Source organism: Zosterops lateralis, assembly GCF_965231275.1.
Source record: "Zosterops lateralis genome assembly, chromosome: Z".
NCBI classification, from domain to species: domain Eukaryota; kingdom Metazoa; phylum Chordata; class Aves; order Passeriformes; family Zosteropidae; genus Zosterops; species Zosterops lateralis.
The window spans coordinates 57,184,125-57,205,942 of NC_139800.1; the positions used below are offsets into that span (position 1 = coordinate 57,184,125).

The 21,818-nt window shown below is 36.1% G+C and overlaps 1 protein-coding gene across 1 annotated transcript in view; it reads right to left on the reverse strand.

The window, feature by feature from the left end:
• Positions 1 to 10,011: 10,011 nt before the first annotated feature.
• Positions 10,012 to 21,818, reverse strand: part of PRR16 (proline rich 16) — a gene marked incomplete at its 5' end in the record, with an annotated part of 94,890 nt that continues 83,083 nt past the window's right edge. The window contains one exon of the mRNA XM_083884065.1: positions 10,012 to 10,868. Coding sequence (XP_083740191.1) covers positions 10,110 to 10,868 — 759 coding nt within the window. The 3' untranslated portion in view covers positions 10,012 to 10,109. The remainder of the gene's footprint in view (positions 10,869 to 21,818) is intronic.

Consider the following 21,818-nt stretch of genomic DNA (forward strand, 5'->3'; position numbering starts at 1 on the left):
TGTTAAAGAGAAAGCTAATACCATAGCTTTGTACTCTTATTATAAAACATATCTTTTCTCCCAGAATCTTATGGCACTATAATAAAGCTCCCTGCTTTGTATTTCCAACATTTAAAGCTTCCACTCATAGATCAAATTTTCCTTGAAAACACACCACAAAGCACAGGTGCTGAAAGCTCATGAAATATTCATTTAAACAGGATTTAAAAGATTCATTGCGTGCCTGAGAGACAAATAATTAATGTCCTGCATGCACAGTTAGTGAGTGATAGCAAAAGAAAATTGTTAAAAACATAGTAGTATATACAAATGCTTTTCTAATAGTTTTCCTGCCTTGATCTGCAAGTTCAGACAAGATAAGTAGTGAAGTTTGTTACACTGGCAGTCCTCTTTCTAGAAAAGAACGAGTCAATTTATTTACAACCTTATTTCTTATCCCCCTAGCCTTAAAAGAAATGACTGAACACCATTTTCTCTTACTGTTGGAGCTGAGTATCAAAAAAAAAAAAAAAAAAAAAAAAAAAGCATGTATGTAAAAAGAGTATTAGAAAATTTAATGTTGAGCCTTAGATTTACTGTTCTGCTGCAACACTTTCCTTGTTTAAGTAATCTTCTGCCTAAGTAATACAACAATACAACTCAGGCTTTACGTGCAGTTTCCTACTCTTATGTGTGAGTGTGATCAGAATTGACCTCAGATTATACCAATCTATAAACTACTTGGAACAAAGTCCTCCATTTTCTGTACTTTTGTACTGAATGCTGGCATAATTGGCCTGCATATCACTGTGACAAGCTCAAACCTAAAAGACAATAAACCAAAAGAGATGCATTTTAAGACCTCTATCAAGACAAAGTCAGTGTTGGCTGCTGGCTTTAAAATGTAGACTTTTTTTTTTTTTAAACGATTTTCTCATCTCTTCTGCCCATAAAGACATGACATCATATTCACACAAATAAATAATTTAAATTTACTCAACAAATTGTAACAGGAGATTTTGGTAATTAGAACAATGCATTGTATTATCATAAAATGAGGACTATTTCAGTATTTACAGCTCTTTTGCAAGTTTTGGCAAACCCAAATTTAAATTGTTTTCAAATAGCACAGCTGGTCTCCAAGCAGCGTCCAACAACAAGTCTGCAAGTTAGATGTGATCTTAAAATACTACTCTTATACTTAAAAATCAGGTCACGACAGGGAAAAAAATCCTGTCTCTAAAGTATTCAGCATCATATTCAGTTGTATATACAGATTTCAAATACATAAATTAAAAATTATGTATTATCACAGCTGTACTTCCTCATTTCTTTAATAGATGCGATTTCTGAAGTGTTGAAGACATCTATCAGAGAGTGATATACTTTATCAGTAACATATGACTGAGCTAATAAAATTATTTTAAATACATTAATAACAAATCTGAATTTATTATGAAAAAATATTTTGGGTTATGAAAATAAATGCACCACAGAGAAGCTTTCCTGTAGAGACTCACAAGCAGTGTTGTGAATAAGTCATTAGGTCAATACAGGTACATACATATGACATTCTAGTAAGCTGTCAGAGGAATGTTACAATTTCTTTTTGTAAACCGTGAACTCTTTTTGTCAAAACACATGAGAGCCCTAAATCTTTATCAGATGAGTCTCTTTTTCAGCCTGTTCAGTACTGTTTATCAAAATTCCACGGAATTTATTTTTTTGTAGATTGTTACTTCCATTTTTTCACGTCAGTTTTTCACTAACTAGTATTTCAAAGAAATAGGGTTTTTTTCTCTTTTCTTTCTTTACTTTTTCCTGATTGGTTGGTTGGGTTTTGTGGTATTCTGTTTCATTTTGGGTTTTTTTGTAGTTTTTATCATTTTCTTTTTCCTTTTTTTTTAAAACTTTATTTTATTTAAGTAACACAAAATGGATGACTAAAAAAAGAAACGAAAAATAAGAATACACAACTTCCATGTCACACTTGCTAGGACAAAAATAAAGAAATCCCCTCATATATAAAAGTCCTTAGCAGAAAAAAACTTGACTACTATCTTACTAATGCAAATGAGAGTGGTGTTTTCTTGTAAAAAATCCATTTGTGTTTCATTCATATCTGCAATGATTAAGCTTTAGAAAATAAAATCCACCAGAAGCTCTTCTTTATGTATTTCTCACTTTACCAGTATTAGACAACTTGGTGCAGAAATATAAATGTCTCAGTAATAGGATGCCAGACTTTCTTAATTCTTATGAAAAAGTCTATTTTATTAGAAGGATTCATTAAATCACAACACATCTCAAAGTCTTATTTTGATTATATTCTAATTATATTTTGTCTTTACTTTGATGACTTTAGTGAAGCAAAACAACACATTTGAAACATATCTAGGTGTATATACATGAAAATATTTCTCCTGCATTCTTTTCACAGAAACAAATCAGGTCAAGGAAAAACCCTCATCTCTGTGACAAGGTAGATTCTTTTCCCACTCTCCTCTTTCACAATCTGACTGACTGACTGATTTTGGGGATAAATATTGTTTCAGGCAGCCTGGGCCACTCAACTGGTTCAGTGCTGCACTACAAAAATGTTTGCTGTTGACTTATTATAGGGCAAGAGAATGATCAACAATGGTGGGTTAGGATGCTTTTGCCAGAAACAGAGTAGGGTTAAATAAAGTTACATCAGCAGTGGAATTTGAAGAGAGTTTGTTTATGGCTGCATCTACTGACTGATCCTGAGATCAATACCTGCATAGCTGATAAGCACTCTGGCTGCCAAAGGATTTGTCATTACAGTTTATCTAGAGTATGTTGTTCTACTGTACATTTTCCACACACATATAGAAAGATGGTTTGTTCTGAAATTGTAGTTCTACACAGTAGAGAAGCACTTCCATATATATTCATAAAAGCCATTCAACACATTCCTTTCAACTCACCATATAAGTAGAAGCAATTCATTAACACTCTGAACAATTTGTACTGAGTTGTGCCTGTCTATAAAAAATAAAGTTTGACATTTTAATTTTTTCATTGCTTCTGGCATGCTTAACTGATTCTTTTCATCTCTCCTCTCTGTCAAGTACAAAACTGCACCTGCTGGCTACATCAGAAAACTATATTTTTCATCTGTCTTTTAATGAAAGGTGTATCAGTTCTTTTAATGGCTAACACTGAGCATTAGAGAAAATTATTTTGCTTTCCTGCTTCTGCCTGTAGTATTTTCCTTAGACTTAGTGTGTCTCCTTTTTAGAGAAATCCACAATTAATTCAAAGACCTCATACTGTGGATTACTGACTACTTTTCTAAATAAGTTATTCTCAGTGTGAAGAATTTTAATATTATTTCTAGTCTGATTTTATTACTTCAGATAACAGTATCTTTTTTTTTTCAATATTAATGGGTCCTCTGCTGTTGGAAATATTATTTCCACTGAATTAATGAATAACCTCCCTCCAAACATTTAAATTAAAGCAAATAAGAAGTTCTTAACTTTCAGAAGGAAATTACTTTACTTTTCCTTTTTCTGAATTTGTAATTTTCAAGTTTCCTGAAGATCAGTTACAAGGAAAATATGTTTTCCAGTCACAGCTCACTATATCTTGGCACTCTTAGTCACTGGTTATGAGGGTGCTGACCCTGGCTGGACGAAAGCCCATGAAAGATGTTCTATCACATCCTCTCCTCAACTGGACAGGGTAGAGAAAATATAACAAAAGGGACATGAGTTGAAGAGATCCCTCACCAATTACCATCACAGGCAAAACAGACTGGATTTGGAGAAATTAATTTATAACCAATCAAATAAGAGCAGGAAAATAACAGATAAAAACTGAATCTTAAATCATCTTCTTCCACTTCTCCCTTCTTTCTGGGTTCAATGTCACTCCTGATTTCTCTACCTCGTCTCCAGGCTAAATGACCCAAAGACCACCAGTCCTTCCTTCTAAAGAAGGTGCTCCATCCTTCTGCTCAGTTTTGAGGCCCTTCTCTGGGCCTGCTCCAATAGGTCCATGTCTTTTTTGTAGTGAAGACTCCACAGGCAGATGCAGTACTCCAGTTGGGGTCCCACCAACCAGAGCAAACTAGAGGAGGAGAATCACTTTACTTAACCTAGAGGTCACACTTTTGATGTGACCAGGATACAGTTGGCTTTCTGGGCTATCACCAGCTCATGTCCAAACTCTGATCCTCCAGAACCCATTAAGTCCTCGGCAGGGCAGCTCTTGATCTGTTCATCCCCCAGCCCAGATGGATACTGGGGGCTGACATGACCCAGGTGCAGCACTTTGCACTTGGCTTCATTGAACCTCATGGACCCACTTCCCAAAACTTGTGCAGGTCCCTCTGGATTGCATCTTGTCATTCAGGAGTGTCACCACACCTACTCAACTTCGTGCTGTCTGCAAACCTGCTGAGGGTGCACTCAATCCTTTTGTCTATGTCATTAATGAAGATATTAAATAACATTGGTCCCAGTTCAGAACCCCTGAGGGCACCACTTGCCATTGATCTCCATCTGTACATCAAGCTGCTGACCAGTCCCCTCTTATTTGGATGTGACCATCCAAATAATTCCTACTCCACTGAATAGCTATCCATATCTCCCGAGCTCAGAAAGAAGGATGTTGGAGAGAACTCCATCAAATGCCCTGCCAGCAGTTAGATAGATAATGTCTGTAGCCCTTCCCCTGCCCAATGATGTATTCTCTGCTTTGTAGAAGATCACAAGTTGGTCAGCTGCATTGACTGTCTTGAATCACCTCCCCATCCTCCATGTGCCTCAGCAGAGCTTCTAGGAGAATCTGTCCCATGATCTTTTCAGGTACAGAGGTGAGACTGACAGGTTGGTAGCCCTCAGGCTTCTCTTTTCTACCTTTTTTAAAAATGCAACAGAATTTTGGGTGTTTCAATCACAGGTTAGTTTATAGAATATCAAGCCTACTGGCAATTAATAGGGGAAAAGGATCTTAGCTCAGAACTTACCAAGACTTATTGAGAGTTTAAACTCTATTTGAAGGTGTATAGGGACAGAGACAAATTTTTAACTCCAGTGTACAATCATCACTGTATTTGTAAAAAAGGAAAACCAAAGTATTCTGTAGGCATTAGAGATTCATACAAAAAAACACTACCATAATGTTCCGGTTTTCACATATTAATTTACCCAAGAAGGAGACCAACACGCATACCACTTTTACTTAGGAAAATCAGTGCTGAACTGGAAAGGACATAAACACTTCTATGAGAATTTCTGTCACTGATTGGCTTTTTTCTTACCTCTTAATATAATCATCATATTAGTCTCACCACTCAAGATTTTCAAGGAATGATAAGAACTCTCAGTAAAGACAAACAAGCTCTCATATTGATGTTGTTATCATCATGTAAGCACCACTGAGGAATACACAAACACATCTGTTGAAAGCTTTTTTTTTCCATAATTTGCCTATTATTTTCCCTTCTTATGTAATTTTTCCCATTATTGCTTACAAGATTGCATAAGAAGTTAGTCAAAATATCAGACAAACATCCAGAGACAGCTGTGATATCAGAAAGGTCTTACAAAAACCTTTTTTTATGAATATAATTTACAAACAATGAAATAGATTGTGTTAAGTTCCTTAAAGAATCATAGTATAAATGTCCAGTATTTCAGGAATTAAAGAAAAAACCTCTTGTCATGAGGAGAAGATGCAGAAATTCCTGGACCTTCACTCTTTATCTTTCCCACACGAGGTAGCAGAATGATTCTGGTTTTACTCATTCCTCAAGCCACTGCTCTTGGCTAGCTATTGGGTGCAATTTATGTTCTACTTTTTTTTCACCTATCTATAAAAACCATTTTCATGTGACAAAAGATACATAGTCCTGCAATAACAAACCCAGTCCCTCAAAGCATGAAAAGTTCTAGGCCACCTTCATCATATCTTCACAATGATTCTCATTTTATTAGTATAACCTGACAGGAGAATGATTATCTCAAAAGTAAGGAAACCCTTGCTTCAAAATTTCTAAATATTTGGCATTATAGAAGACCGGGCAACTTAAATACAGCTATGCTTCACCACTGAAACAATACAGCTCAGCTAATGAATGCAGTGAACGTGCAATTTCTTAACAAAACTCTTAACAGAACTCTTTTATTCTTAACAAAACCCACCATGTAGCAATGAGAACATTGCCACACACAAAAAAATGCAAGGGTACAGAGAACAGGAGCAGATTTGCACTGGTTGACTCGAGCACAGGCCTCTCTCCTGCAGCAGGATGGCGAGGTCCATTTATCCCCACAGCTCCAGTCTCAGCTAACAAGAGAGCACTTTGACTTGACATGAGTTAGAGACATGTCAAATCATTTAAGATCAGAAATGAAAGTCAGCTTGCTTGTGCTCCCCAGAGCTATCACAAGATGGATTATTACAAAGCCCTTGCCAAAATTATGACTGATGGAGAAACTTGCTCTATGGGACTATTTGCCACCATAAAACAGGCAATTGAGATAAAATCCCTTCTACTTCTTCCCAACTAAAAACTATCAGCATGTAACTGCTACCAAAGATGAGTATGAACTGCAGTTGGCATGCATTGCTCCACAGGATACTGAGCCAGTAACAGCACCTGCTGCTGCTGCTTCAGTTGTGGTCTGTGCTAATACACACAGAAATTTTAGGCTGCAGCATGTAAATATTGCATGATATATATCACAAGTATCCCTACAAAATGCAATGTGTTTATGTAACAGGTGCCATGTATTTTTTCAGATTGAGTGTTCTAGCAACTGGGCTTAGCAAGCTTACATTTCTACCACATGTCTTTGTGCACATCTCACTTGCAAGTGCACACCTTTCTGCACCTCTGAGCATTATGCTTTCAGTATTATTACTAGTCTGAGCAGTGGATAGGTATTTTGCTTCCAAACATGTACATACAGCCCCTGAAAAAACATGGTTCATAGCACTTGTCACACAAATAGAGTGTGACAAATGCTGCCTCTGCAAAAGTATGTGCCCAATACTCATTCCTACTTTAATACTACATCAGACAAGTGACACAGCAAACACAGTATGATTTTATATGCACATGGAAAATTATGTTTGTCATATTACTGAAAAGAAAAGCCATAATTGGAACGTGCAAAGTAAGAGATCTGAGCAAACATCCATATACAAATCTCTCTAGTAAGTAAAGAACTCATACTGCTCTCTGCTTCAAAAACAATAAACAAGTTATCTGAAGAGAGCTTGTAACAAGAGCTATAGTGTACTTGACTTATTTCATGTCATGTTTTAAATAAAATACTGCTTTAATAATAAAAACATCATTGAAGATTTGGAACTTTTTCTTATTTTTAAGAAGAATGGACAATGTAATGAAAGGTGTGACAACTCCATATGACAAGAGAAAAGAAAGAACAGTGACTTTTACCAGGTGGTAGAAAGATCCATGATGTTTTTGAAGATTCCTACCTTATGTCCTTCAAAAGGATTGTTATTGGATTTTACTTTCCTAGTTTTCCTTCCTTGCAATGCATTCATGTGTTAGCTTTTTTAATTAATGCCATTACAAATTAAGTAATTTTCATTTCTTATTCTAATTTTCCTAAGCTTGTCTCCCTCATTAAATTGACAGAAACCACCTTCTCCTATTTGTATTTGAGAAGTCTAGCTCTGGACAGTTCAGATTTTAAAACACCTCAGGGAATCAAAGCTAGACAGCAGACTGAAGTGATGGCAAACACTGAATTAAAGCACTGAGTACTGTTACTGGACTTTCATTTCTTCAGGTATTAACATATTTGCAAAACACTAAATGTAATCTCAGAGAATATTACATTTACATTACAAATGCAGACAACTTCTGTCCAGTTCTGGCTAATTTACTGGGTTTTCCTCAGTAAGGTGTGAAATATAGTGTTTTCTAGGTGTTCAAAAGTGCTTCAGAGACTTTACATGGTTAATATAAATGTAAAAAATACTACTGGCTCAATATATTATTGAATTTGCTGCTATGCCATTTCTATAAGCAGTTTCCAAACCGTGCTGCAAAATTTAAAGTTAATCGTTGCCCACATTTTGCAAGTTTACCTTCCTTAACCTTAATTTTTTCTGACACATTATTAATGTGAAATTATTACGCTGACAAAAATACCTTACAATAGAACACAGGCCAGAGACATTCTCATTAAAACATAATTGATTCAATGTTTGTACTATGATTTAACAGAGACGCCAGAACACGTTGGGTTGCCAAACTTTGTAGAAAACAATGTTTTTCCACCACATTTTAAAACTTTCTGGCCAAAGACAGCACTGCATTTGAAAAGCTGCATCTTTTCTTGGCATAGCCATTACCATATGAAGACATTCATGAGGAATGGGGAAGACAAAAAAGCACTTCTGAAAGAGAAGACAAAAGAACGATATGCAAGATGTTGGGTACTGAAACTGAACATTAACTGCTGAAACTTGGATGCTGCTTAAGCTTTCCAGAGCTGAGTTGTAACAAAACTGAAATTTACATGTATATCAATGCACATTCACTGAGTACAGCATCCAGTTTGGAGGTGGTAACATGACAAGCCCAGAGGAGAAACGCTGTGCTCTGCTACCAGAAGTCAGTTCATACTGGAAAAATTAAGCCAACTGAGGTAACATGTATGTACCAAACCGCAACCCCCTAAAATTACTTTTTATTTCCTTTAATACTTTATTTGCAAAGGTTTACAAATAGTAGTCATCTGATGGGACTTTTGTTATAATTATTCTTATTATTTTGGTTTAAATACTAGAATATGCATACAGGGAAACATACCTATCTGTTTAATACCCGTTACAAGATGTAAATAGAAATTAAAATTTTAAATCTGTTTTGTCTGTTTTTTCTGTTGTGCCATAAAGTACCTTCAGTACCTTTTATATTTCAGCTGAAATAAGGATAGTTTTCTTTTTAATATAGCATTTACCGGAGCCATTGAGATTATTTTGGCACAAGTTTTGTATATAACAGATTTATTATCAGATTTTCTTCACTGATTGGATGTTTCTTTAAACTCTAAGTCCCTGCAATTCTCTTTGTAAGTATAAAAGGATATTCTCTTATAAAATAATTAAAAACACTGAGGACTTTTTTTCAACTAGTAAGAATATTAATTGGGTTCATCATCAAAATGTGATAACATGTAAAATATCTTGTTTTGCATGTTAATGCTCCATAATTGCACAGAGCTTTTCAACTTCAAAGCTCTTTACATGAATTAAGTGGATGTCCCTGGAGGCCTTAAGCAACATTTTCTTTGCCTTCAAAAAGATTTGCACTAGACAAAAGCTTTGGGAAAAACACAGGACTGGGCTTTGTTTTTTTCAGTCTACTGCCATTGCACCGTGAGATAAAATATCACTACCATTTTGCAGACAGAGTAAAAAGGGAAACTTAATGGCACCATCCCTGCTCATCTCAAAATTCTGTACTTTACATCAGTAGTGACGCACTGAGCAAGTGAGAAATAAAATGCAACTCAGTTTTCCAGAGATATACCAACATATATTTCAATTATTTCTTTACCTCCCCACCAACAACTAAGCTGCTGAACATCCAGTGATTACCTCTAATTCCAACCACCCCGCATACAGTGAGTTTGCTCAAGTGCTCAGGAAGAGGAAAAAGGCATCTGCTAGAAGTCATCAAAGGTACATGTTACCTGGTACTCCACTTTGCTTCATCAGAAGACATTTGAAAAGTCTCAAAACCCAGGAGAGAAATGGTTATTGCTTTATGTCAGATAGACTGAAATCTATCACATCACTCCCTACTCAGCATTTTCACATTGAGCTTTCTTTTCATTGTCTTTTAAACCATGCTACAAATAAGAAACTGCTACAGATGTTTGCCACTTGTGTGCTAAAGAATGAGTATCTTTTCAGCACACTTTGCCATACGGGTATTTTTGTAAGATCAAGAAGTATTCGTCTTTGTACTTACCATGTGATTTTCATGCCACTTCACCGGACACAGGGTGTAATACATTGGGTCTTTTTATTGCTCAAGTAGAAAGTGCTCATTACCTATTTATGTTTATATATAGGAAAAAACAAAGAGTTATTACAAAGGGCATACTTCACACTGTTGTAGTGGTTGATTTCCTCAAGATGGTCTTCTGGGGTTTTGGCGCAGTTTGTGGAGGCACAGTTGCAGGTCGTGGAGGAGGAAAGCTATTACTGGGACTTATCCCCAATCCTCCATTTTCCAGAAGAAAAGGAGGCAACGGAGGTGGAGGAGGTGGCAGAGGAGGGCACTGGTGTGGTAGCTTTCCCGCAGCCCGGGTGGGCTCGCTGTGCAAGTGCACCTCCCTGTTTTTGATGTTGTACCGAACGTCACAGTCAGGGCAGTAGCCGTGGTACTGCACCTTCTCGCTGAACCGCACCCGCTCCCTGGCCCCCGCCTGAGGACACCGCTCCTTCTCAGCCCTGTGCCCCAGAGGCTGCATCACGACCTTCTCCAGGTTACTGCTGGGTACACAGCACATGTCCCCGTTGGGGATGCGGCCGGGCCCTACGGGCAGGCCCCCGTTCCGCAGCAGGGTGCCGTTAGTCTTGACTGGGTTGGCCAGGGGAGGTGGCCGGGGGGGCTCATCACACTTGACGGGTGTCAGCCGAGGCGGAGGAGGCGGTGGGTTCGGCTTCCGCAGCACGGTGAGGATGGCAGAGGGGTGCGCGGGGGGCTTGATGAGGGGCACGCTGCCCCGCACCTTCACCTTCTCCAAGCTGGAGGCTGTTGTGCTGCTGGAGCTGCTGTTCAGTGTGTCTGTTTTGGAACTGTCCGTCATCTCATCCTCCAGCTGCAGATCACACGTCAGTGTGTCGATCTGGTCAACCACCTGCACAACAGCCAGAGTGAGAATAGTGAGAAGAGCGTACTTCAGAGAAGGCACAGAAAAACAAAACCATTCTCCACTATCAGTTTGTCCTCCCCAGAACTGAAACATCCAATTTTTTTGACCATTATTTTTTTTTTTTTTCTTGTAAAGGTAATAAAATAACCATAATAAAAGTGACGACAACAATAATGGTAGAGATGGCTAGCTTGCTAGCTCATCACCTAAACACAAGAGAAATATAACTTGAAACTGTTCAGAATGAAATTTCCTTTCTTTCCCTACAGGGTTTACTTGGTAATATCATAGTGAGTGAAGGGTAATTCTTCAGTATTATCCTTTGCCTTCCAGTGCAGCAGGAGACAAAATGACTCAGCTTTAGCTTCTACATGGCAGCTTCTGAACCCAAAAATTCTTCAGTGTATCTTTTAGCTCTGACCTTTCAAACCCTCTAGATTTAAATATGCATTCTCTGTGTAGGTAACAGTATGCACCTAGAACCATAAGTTTGATACACAATTTTCTGACAATTTTTTAACATACAAGAGACCCCAAGAAACAAATTCTCTCTTGCATTATCTCCCTTTATGAGTATTTTCCATAAGATCTGAAATCCTCCAAAACAATCCTGAAATACTGTTTGCTGAAAGAGAAAATGTTGCTTGGTTTCTATTCACAAGTACTAATGAACTCATGCACTTTATTTGAAGTTTTCCTCTACCTCCCAGAATTCTGTTTTTAGATTCTATATTGTTACATCTTTTCTAGTCTTCAAGACTCCTTTTTCTACTGATTTTTTTATAGGGCATGGAACCAACAGTGCTTTACTTAGTAGAGAAGTTTTTCACATGACAGTTAAAAGCCCTTAATGAAAACTGCATTTAACTCAGTACTCAGGTGAACAACTGTTGTTACAAACTACATGTAACTACAACAGATACCACAGGATGTAGTACTAACACACATTTAAAAACTGATCTCTGTCCTTCACAGCCCCACAGAATGTACCTAAAGTAATCAGTAGCTGAAATGTTGCTAACTGTTAGCAAAATGTTGGGAGACCTCTGATGTTCTGGAGGAAGCAACCCAATACATCTGAAATGAAACCAGATGTGGCCATTGCATCACAGAAACTTTATTTTCGACTTCCTGCTTTCAAAAATTTGGTGCTGATACTACTGATTTCAAACTAAGACTATTTTAAGGCATATGAACCATATTTTAACTGCAAAGAAGTGAAAGTCACTACTGAAGGCAGTGACTTTATTCAGTCAAACCAGACACCCACTTATGTGCCCAGTAGTAAAAGGTAAATAAAAGCAAAACCACCATAAAATGAAAAAGCACTCTAGCTTTCACTGCGCATGTAGTAAGCTAGGTTGCATAAAATTCATATTCAAAATTCATAAAAATTCATATACAGCAAATTCAGTTTAGTGCTTTCCTTCTCCTAAAACCAGCAAACATGCAAACAAGCATCAGAGAGCTTTCAAGCATCTTTGAAAAAACTTTACAGTACTTTTTCACTAAAAGACAAAATAACTCATTTATTCAGTACTGAAAGCCCAGTATCATGTTGCATTTAAATTTCTATTTTTTCTCAAAAAAAAAAAAAAAAAAAACAAAACCAAACACCACAAAAACCAACCAAAAAACCCCAAACCAAAAAAAAAACAAACCCCCAAACCAAACCAAACCACAAACCACAAACAAAACTAAAAACCAAACAAACAAAAAACAAGAAAAACAAACAAATAAAACCACTTAAAAAACAGACATCAAATCCTTAAAATAGTAAGTAAAATAAATCGTAAGTAAAATAAATAATTGTTCTAGACGTTGAAATGTCAGCTGAACTGTAATAACTGTCTGATCCCACACATCCCCTCCAGGGTACCTCATATAAGAACTCTTGAAAATTTTGGAATACGGGTAGACAAACCCCATCTGTACCAAAATTCATTACAAGAGTGACAGTTTTCACATGAAAGAACTCTTATTATCACCTTCCATTACATAAGCAAAATAAGGCAGAGAGAACTTCTCAGAAGGAAACAGGAACAAGGAAAAGAAAGCCAAGTTCTGGACAGTAAGCCTGAAATTTAAACATACCTCTGCAAGCTAAGTATGGATTTGTGTAAATATTAGGGTCTGCCTATATATATCTGAACATCCTACTGCATCCTATCATCTTTTAATTAAACCAACCAAACCAACATAAACCAAAGACACTCCTTGAAAAGCAAAGAAATAGAGCAATTATGCATTGCAGAGCAAAAATTTTCTCAAGAGTAACAAGAAAGTCTGTTACGAACTTCCCTTCAAGTTAATGACTACAGAGTTTATCTCATGCCTTCTGGGCAAATGTGTAGTACACATCAAAATTTTTTTTGTCACTTATCTGTCTGTAAAACATAAATCCAGCATGAAATGCCTCTGACACAACAACACAGTTTATTTGTCCAGATTCATTCCTACCACGAGTTGTGATTCTGCGTACTGTTCTTTTCTTTCACTTTTTTGTCCCAGAAGGTAAAATTCAAATAAGATGAAAAAGCAACATGAGAACCCATGACTAACACAGTGAAACTGTTGTGGTTAAAAAGAAAAAAGCATTTTGAGAAAAAACAGTCCTTATTTCACAATGCATATTCTATGAAAATAAGAGAGAATATTTTAAAAAAATAAAGGAAAAGCTGCTCTAGTTGTGCAGAAATGTGTCAATTTTTTCAGTTCTGAATAAAACAGGACTTGATTCACATGTACAAATATTGGGGATACATAATTTTATAGTCCAAGGAGCTCCTCAGGCATTAACTTGATTCAAGCTCTGCAGATACGCTCACTTTTACCCTGCCAGCAGTATCCTAAGGCATCAAGCTCTGCAGAATCCAATGTGACACTCCTGAATGAACCAGGACATCAGCTTATTCTTATCTGCTTTCTGGGTTGGTACTGGACAACATTAGGTGCCCAGAGTTGGATTTCTCTATCAAAATCTGAGATTACACCCTTTGCAACATGCTTTTGGACTCAGAAATTCTCTGCTTCAACTAACAGAGCACAGAAAATCAATCAGTAAAATCAAGTTCAGGAAAAAAGGAAAAAAATATTATTCAACCCCAATTAACAATAAAAAAAACCCAAAACCCCACTGAAGCTGCAAACAATCTGCAATGCAAGGGTATTTTACAGTTAACCAAATCCTCAATGTTACCAAATTTTCATACAAAATTGCTTAAAAATATAGAGTTAGCATAAAGCATTGCTTTCCAACTGAGGTCAAACCGCAGTTCCTGATTAAATGAATTTCAGAATCTAGTCCAAGAAAAAGTCTTGTGATTATCAAAAGCAGCCTATGCTGACCTAATATTGCTAGCGTTTGAGCCATACTTGTAAGTTTTGTATAGTTTTTACCTCCTCTTTTGAAGGCCTTTCATGGGCAAATGCTCTAAATTGATTAAACCAATACTTAAAACTCCTGTATATTTCTCACAGGAAGCCAGGATCTCATTCCAAGAATCTAACTTTGTAATCATAAGATGAAAGCGTGACACAGAAAGTAGCATGTCCTTGTGTTTACTTGTGTCCCTAAATTTCTCTGAAAAGTGTGTCTACAGTTAGTCACAAATATTTTTTACACTGTTTCTTTGTGTCATTATCTAATACACATCCAAAAATACATCTATGGAGAGTTTTGTTGTCTCCTTACAATAAATGCTTCACTAGGTTTGTTTTTCCTATTAGAAGGGAAGTATCAACTGTCTCCCCCCAGTCCACCACAGATAATTGTTGAGCTTTTTTTGCAACCCTTAAAGAAAAAAACAAATTGCTTTTCACAAGGAAATTAATATACACTTAAAGATTCATGATTTTTTAAGTTCACAGAAGTAAAAAGCTGTAATATTGTTTTAGATGTCCAGTCATTTGTATTGTTTTTTATGTTTTTCAGATTCACATGGATTTACAATATATTATTTTTTTAAAATTACTTGCACAAGCTAGTAGCTCTCCAAAAAGCTGCATAAGCAGAATGGAACTTAGGTGATATTACTTCTGCGATGGAATAGGTATAGTTTATATATTACTCTTTCATACTACATCATAGCAGTGCACAGCTATTTAAAAGTTTGCTGGAAGTTTACTAGAAAATGAATAGTTATGGACAGATGGTGAATTTGGTTTCAAATCAACCAAAATAAAATCATGTCATGAGACTAATTCTTACTTTGAACTAAAGGAATTAGTGGTGAAATGAACAAAATTAGGTGGACAAAATAAATGGAATAAAATATATTATTTTTTTTATTTTTAAAGCAATGCCAAAAACTTGCATAGTTTGACATAGACAAATACTGCAATTTATATGCAAAAATTAACTACCTGACAGACTACAAAAATAAATATGTAATTAAGAATAAAAGGGCAATCAGGCCTACCATGAAGAGGCTGCTCTTGCCTTTAAGCAAAGGACTGGGAAATATGCTATATCAGTAGCTCTAACATCTCATGATTGCACCTCTAATCCTACAGGAACTTGTTCACTTGCTGTAATTGGTATCAGAATCTTCTAGACAAGCTGCCAAGCTATTTATATTGACATCACTTTAGCTTATTATTTCCTGTACAGTTATTAGACCATTGACAAAAATGAGTTTTCAATATATATGGGGAACATAAGATTAGCTCAGCTGGTCAGATCATGCTGCTAATAACATAATAATACCAGGGTTGTGGGTTTGATCTCTGTATGGACTATCCACTTAAGAATTGGCTTTGATAATTCTTGTGGGTCCCTTCCAACTCAGAATATTGTGATTAGTTCTGTAATATCTAAGGACACAAAAAAAGCTTCTTCTTTAACAGCCTGTAAGTCCCAAATTACCCCAAATAGAGTTAAAAACAAATGAAACAGAGGCCTCTGTTAACAGCGAGAGAACCAATATCTCCCTTTACATTTTAAGCTGCATAACAGCAGAATCATAATCTTTTTTCAGGTGCTTTATTTCAGCTTCAGTCAATCCATGGTCATGTCTTTTGTACTTTCCTATGGCAAACTTCTCTACATTGCCACCTGTCCTCTTCTCTTCTCCCAGTCCCCAGAGAATACAGCTTCCAGATCAAGAAGAAACAGAACCGAAATTAGACTACAAACAAATTTATAAAGTTGTGTAATCTAAAAAAAAATCCAGAAGAAAGTAAAAGAAAAGCTGTAGCAGGAGAGACACATTGTCTACTTAGTACAGTATTTGAAAAATTACAAAAAACAAGTGCTCAGGAAAGAATACTAGAAAAGTCACACAGGAATATTTGTGTAGAACCTTATTCCATTCTCAAATTTCTGACTCAAGAACTTCCTAGCAGATTTTGTATTAGGCAGATCTTGACATACTTATCTACAGTGAACATGGCTACATCTGCTTCAACCCGCATCAGCTTTTGGCATCTGCAATATCCTCCAGTTACCCACCTTCATTACATGGATATGTCACCTACACCTCTTTCTGCTTGAGAAAAAATCCAGATACTTTTATAGACAAAGTGTTTAATGAACTTGGGTAATACTCAAGCTGTAGCCATTTCATGAGACCGTAGCTACAGAAGCCTTCTCAGTCTTGCAATTGGGTTGTGGGTTGGGGGTTTTTTGTTTGATTTTAAATGCATCCATCAGCACCTTCATATATGAGGCTGTATTAATAAGTAATGTCTGTTCTCACTGAAATACTGTAGCAAAGCACTGAGGATTAATTCAGTATTTGAGTAAATACAAACTTCCAGGCATATTAGTACAGCTTTCTCTTAAAGAAGTATCTCAACAGCTCAGTCACTCATCCTGCAGCAGCAGCAAAGGGCAAGGCTGATGTGAAGCCTGTCAGTGCTAGGAAACCTAAGAGATCAACCCCATCCTAAGCAAAGGAAGGCAACACACATGAAGTTGTTGCCACCACAAAGTTTTGGGTAAAGAATACATTAGTAACTTCAGGAAACTAGCATTATGCTTTAGACTACACTAACACAGAATCATAGAATGGCCTAGGTTGGACAAGGTCTCAAAAACCATCTAATTCCAACCCCCTGCTCATGAGCAGGAACAACTTCCACCAGATCTGTCTGCTAAAAGTCCCATCCAACCTGGCCTTGTACACTTCCAGGAAGCAGGCACCCTCAGGTTCCCTGGGCAGCCTGCTCCAGTGCCTCACCACCCTCACAGTAAGGAATTTCTTCCTGAGATCTGATCTAAACCTACTCTCTTTCAATTTGAAGCCATTCTTCTTCTACTGTCACTATGTGCTCTTGCAAAAAGCCTCTATCTCTCTTCAGGTGCTGAAGGCTGCAATGGGGTCGTCCTGGAGCCTTCTGTTTTCCAGACTGAATAATCCCCATTCTCTCAGACTTTCCTCATAGGAGAGGTTCTTCATCCCTCTGATCATCCTCAGTGGTCCTCCTCTAGATTTGCTCCAGCAAATCAATGTCCTTCCTCTGGGGACATCAAGCTGGATGACCCCAGAGCTGGATGCAGTACATTCCATCTTAGCCTCTGTACACAAATAAAATTAAAAATGCCTAATTTTCAGTGGCAGACATTATTCAATTGTTCTCTTACATTTTGAACTAGACTGAAAATCAAGTTAGGCTGGAAAGCAACACATACATAAAAATTAAAGACTACGTTGGGCTCTTGAGAATCTAACAAGGCAAGAAAGACTCACATCATGATTCTGAATTAGCAGTTCAAAAAAAGCAAACTGGGAAGCCCACATTCAAAATATTTTTTTATAAAAAGCCTTTTTTTTTTTAATCAAGAAATAATAAGAAATAAAAAGAAATTACAGCACTCTGCTCCCCATGTTCCCCTTTAAGAATTTGACATAGCCACGGAAATTCCCTTGTGAACTCTTTTGGATGAAGTCCCATAGGGATGCTGTTTGGAAGATCAGAGAGAGACATGAAGGCAGATATGTAGCAGTACTCATAGTATGATGAATAGTACAATTACAATTCTTGTCATACACAGCCGAATTCTGATAAAATTATGATAAACAAACAGAAACCCTGAGAAAATAAAGTAACAAACAAAAAAAGCCCTTCTGAGAAAAGCAAGTTCAAATAATCCTTGTAACAAAAAAAAAAAACAAAAAACCCAACCTAAAATATTAATCAAAACAAATCAGCATTCCTTTTTAATGGCATCAGAATTTCACACTTCCAGTGAAATACTGGAAATGAATGATGTGAAATACTCTCATCAACTTATATTTGGCAATATAGGAAAATAAATAATTTCACTAAAAAAAAAAGAGATTAAATCTGTTTTGTCACATCTAGATAATCAGACTGAAGACACTTGTCTTAACTCTGGCAAGTAATACAATGATTTCACATGTACGTTGTTACCCAGGCTGAAAGACAAACTGCAACTCAGGCTCAGCACTGTGTAAGCATAGCAAACCAGCAGCAAGCACAATGCATGTCTCTATGGGCAGCAGTGCTAACTAGCTAACCCAGTTAACCTCGTGCTACCCTGGAATCTGTTCAAAAGCAGACTGTGAGAGCAGCAAGTAGATCTGGTACAGCTTGTCCTGAACACCAAAAAAAGACTCAGAATTAGGAAAAAAAAGGGGGTTTTAAGTACTAAAGAAATGAATGAAGACTGCATTATAAAATATAAGGAAAACTTGATTTCATGACTCACAAAGAAAAATGGAACTTAACGGGAAATTAGCAATTTTTCCACTACTGTTAGACTGATGTCAATTATTCCCAAGTTATCCTTTGTCTTACTCTTCAAATTTAGGTTTGACACAGTAGATGTACCTTCCATGACTATTTAAGAAGAATATCCAAATTTTATCTTTATGTTATTAGATAAAGAAAAAAAAAAGGATTAAGCTGGGTATGTCAGATACGCACTTGATATGTAATTCTGCATAAAATTCTTTTAAAGTCATTGGCACAAAGAAGGAAATTTAAAAGACAAATAGCTAATCAGCATTCCATGCTTAAATACACATTTAAACAAAAGTAAAAAGCCTTACCTGCACAAAACTCAGGAGAATTAATATCGAATCCTTGTTTACATGTTTCAGTAAAACTCCTTGCAGCTTAATACTGCTTTTCTTTCTCAAAACATGTAACAAAATTGAAAATGGCTGCATGTTGATAAAAACTAAGAAGTGGTTAATCTGTGTATTCTCATTATTGCTAATGTTTTCTGAATAAATATGTTGTAAACCAGCTGTAAATGCAATAGTACAAAATCTTACATAATAACCTTTGATATAAACAGTCATTCATGATGACTACAAAGACAGTGATTTGCCTAATTAGAAATCATATTAATTTAAATGAATGCTAAATATTTGTCCAAGCTCTTAACTATTTAGGTAAACAGAATGCAGAAGTTCCTTTTAGTATGTTAATTAATGCTAACCATGGAGACTGTGGAGACTAAAAGTTCCTTTGTAGGATTAGAAAAATCACGTATTTTCATAAATACTTTTCTAGGTACACTTTTCAAATACATTAATAACCGCTATTGTTAAAAAAAAAAAAAAAAAAAGCCCTTGTAACATTATAGCTCTGAAAAATAATTTGAAATATTTAGCATATCCAAAAAGAATTTGCTGAGAAGCTGATAATTCCACTGCAATTCTTTTGTTAATGCTAGTCTTAAGCATTGAGCATATTTCTCTGATTTTAAATAAACCATCTCACTATGCAGAGTACTAATTCACATGCTTCCTTCTCCTCTGGTCCTCTAAAAGAGACTCCAGAAATAATTTTTTTTCATCCTTATGTACTAAAACCAAAAAATATATTCTCCAAGAACAGCCAATATATCTTTCTGTGACCACACATTAGGCTGTTGGATTTTTTGATTTAAAGCATTTTATTAGCAAAATACTACTTTGAGTCTAGATGGCCCCCATATTTTAGTATTTCAGCACCATTTAGGTTACATCTCCAAATTCAGATTTAAGCCCAAATGAAATTTGCAACAAATTTACTTTCATCTGGAAGTACTAACTCCTGTTGGACACTGATTAAAATATGGTTTCAACAGAGATGAACAGAACTAGAGAATTTAACTGAGAAGACACTTCTAACCAGTCCTTTTGGCTTCAAAACATGACCCTAAATTGCACAATCCATTAAGTTTTATTTTCATTTATTTTCACCCTCCTGGTGAGCTGCACCTATCACCTGGAAGTAAAAGTACTACAGACGCTGTTCCAAGAATGAGAGAGCACAGAATATTTTGCAATAGTGACACTATTGAAGGCCTTTTGGAACTCAATCTGACCTTTTCCATCTGGTTGTACTGGACAGAATACATCACAGGAGACGTATTGGTGATAATAAATAATAATATTATAATAAATAATTTGTGATAATAAATAAATTAATAAATAAATGTAATGAATTCACAAACTCTGTTAACAGAGAATGCAATTGCTATGAACCATAAGGATTTAAAATGAATACATGGTTGCCTTTTAATTATTGTTTGCTCCAAATTAAATGGCTTCTGCTCACACTGCATCACAACATATTTAAGTAATTTAATTTAAAAATATTTATCTTAATATTTACAAATAGGATTTTTTCAGATGCCTTTCAATAAAATGTTATACAGGCACCTGAGAAGCTATATATAAAAATAGAGTTTTATCTCATTTTTAGTTCTCTGTATTAAACTTTTGTCTGTTTATTAGATATCTAAAACTGAGCCCTTTGAGAGGTTATGATCAATATATTTCAAACAGTGTAAGCAAACTGCAGCTAAGTATTTTTTTAATAAACAATGTAATTAAATGATTTAACAATAAATACGTTCACACAGCATAACAGGATGATTTTCAAGAGAGCTGCTTAACAAAATTTAAAGCAATGTAATGTAACATGATTACATAGATGATCATAAATGGTTATTTTACAGTTAAAGCTGAATTTAATCAAAGTCACTTAGAGTTCAGAAAAAGTTGTCTATCTGCCTTCCAGTCCAAAAAGAAATTAATAAATACCATAAACAGAGAATGCACGAGCAGCAAAGGTGAAGGAGCAGAGTTTATAGTTAACATTTGCAATGAGATACACCCTCCCCCCGCCAAAAAAAAAAAAAAAAAAAAAAAAAAAGAAGAAGAAAGAAAGAAAATCGGGAAATCTCTAGCTGAGGTATTTCCAGCACTTTTGAAGGAGATAATCATTTCAGTATGCCAAAATACAATACTGCAGATGTTTTTTCAAGCAAAGACTATTAAATTTTTGTCCTTATAAGACCATTAGCTCATGTTTTTGGCACAAGTAACTGCGGCTCCAATTCTGTTTCTGGTTGCATATCAGCCAGCTCATAATGCAAGAAAACAGTTTCTTTGCTTTCCCATAACCTGCAAAGATGCTGGGCCTGTTATGTCTGTAACACACTCCCAGTAACACTAAACTATTAAAAGAGAATTTGGGCATCACGAGGTACATGGTGTTGTACTCTGTACCAGGACACTGTGTTTTTGCTGCTGGTGGTCCAGTCACTCTCCTGTGTATTCAGTTCAGATTCTTTTGCATCTGTGGTATAGGCTTCCCTGGGATATAGTTAGTTTTGGTATTCTTAATGCAAAAGACAGGCAAGACTTACAGAGGTATTATTGAAAAGATGAAGGTGAAATTCTGAAGAGGTCTGTTTTCCTAGGTAAGTCAGTAATTGCCTTACAGAAGTAAACTACTGTAGTATAATAGATTGTGCAGAGAGTAGAAGACCATTTCCAAACAGATTTGCAAAACACAGTGGTGGACAGGGTGGGGAAGAAACTGTCTGTCTCTGTCATGCAAATAAGAAACTGCAGTCAAGATTCAGTACAGCTACCATAAATTTCCAACCAAAGATAAAGTCAAAATTATTCACTTCTTGAAAAGACTTTTTGATGTTTAACCTTTGAAGCTTGGATTTGCTTTTTG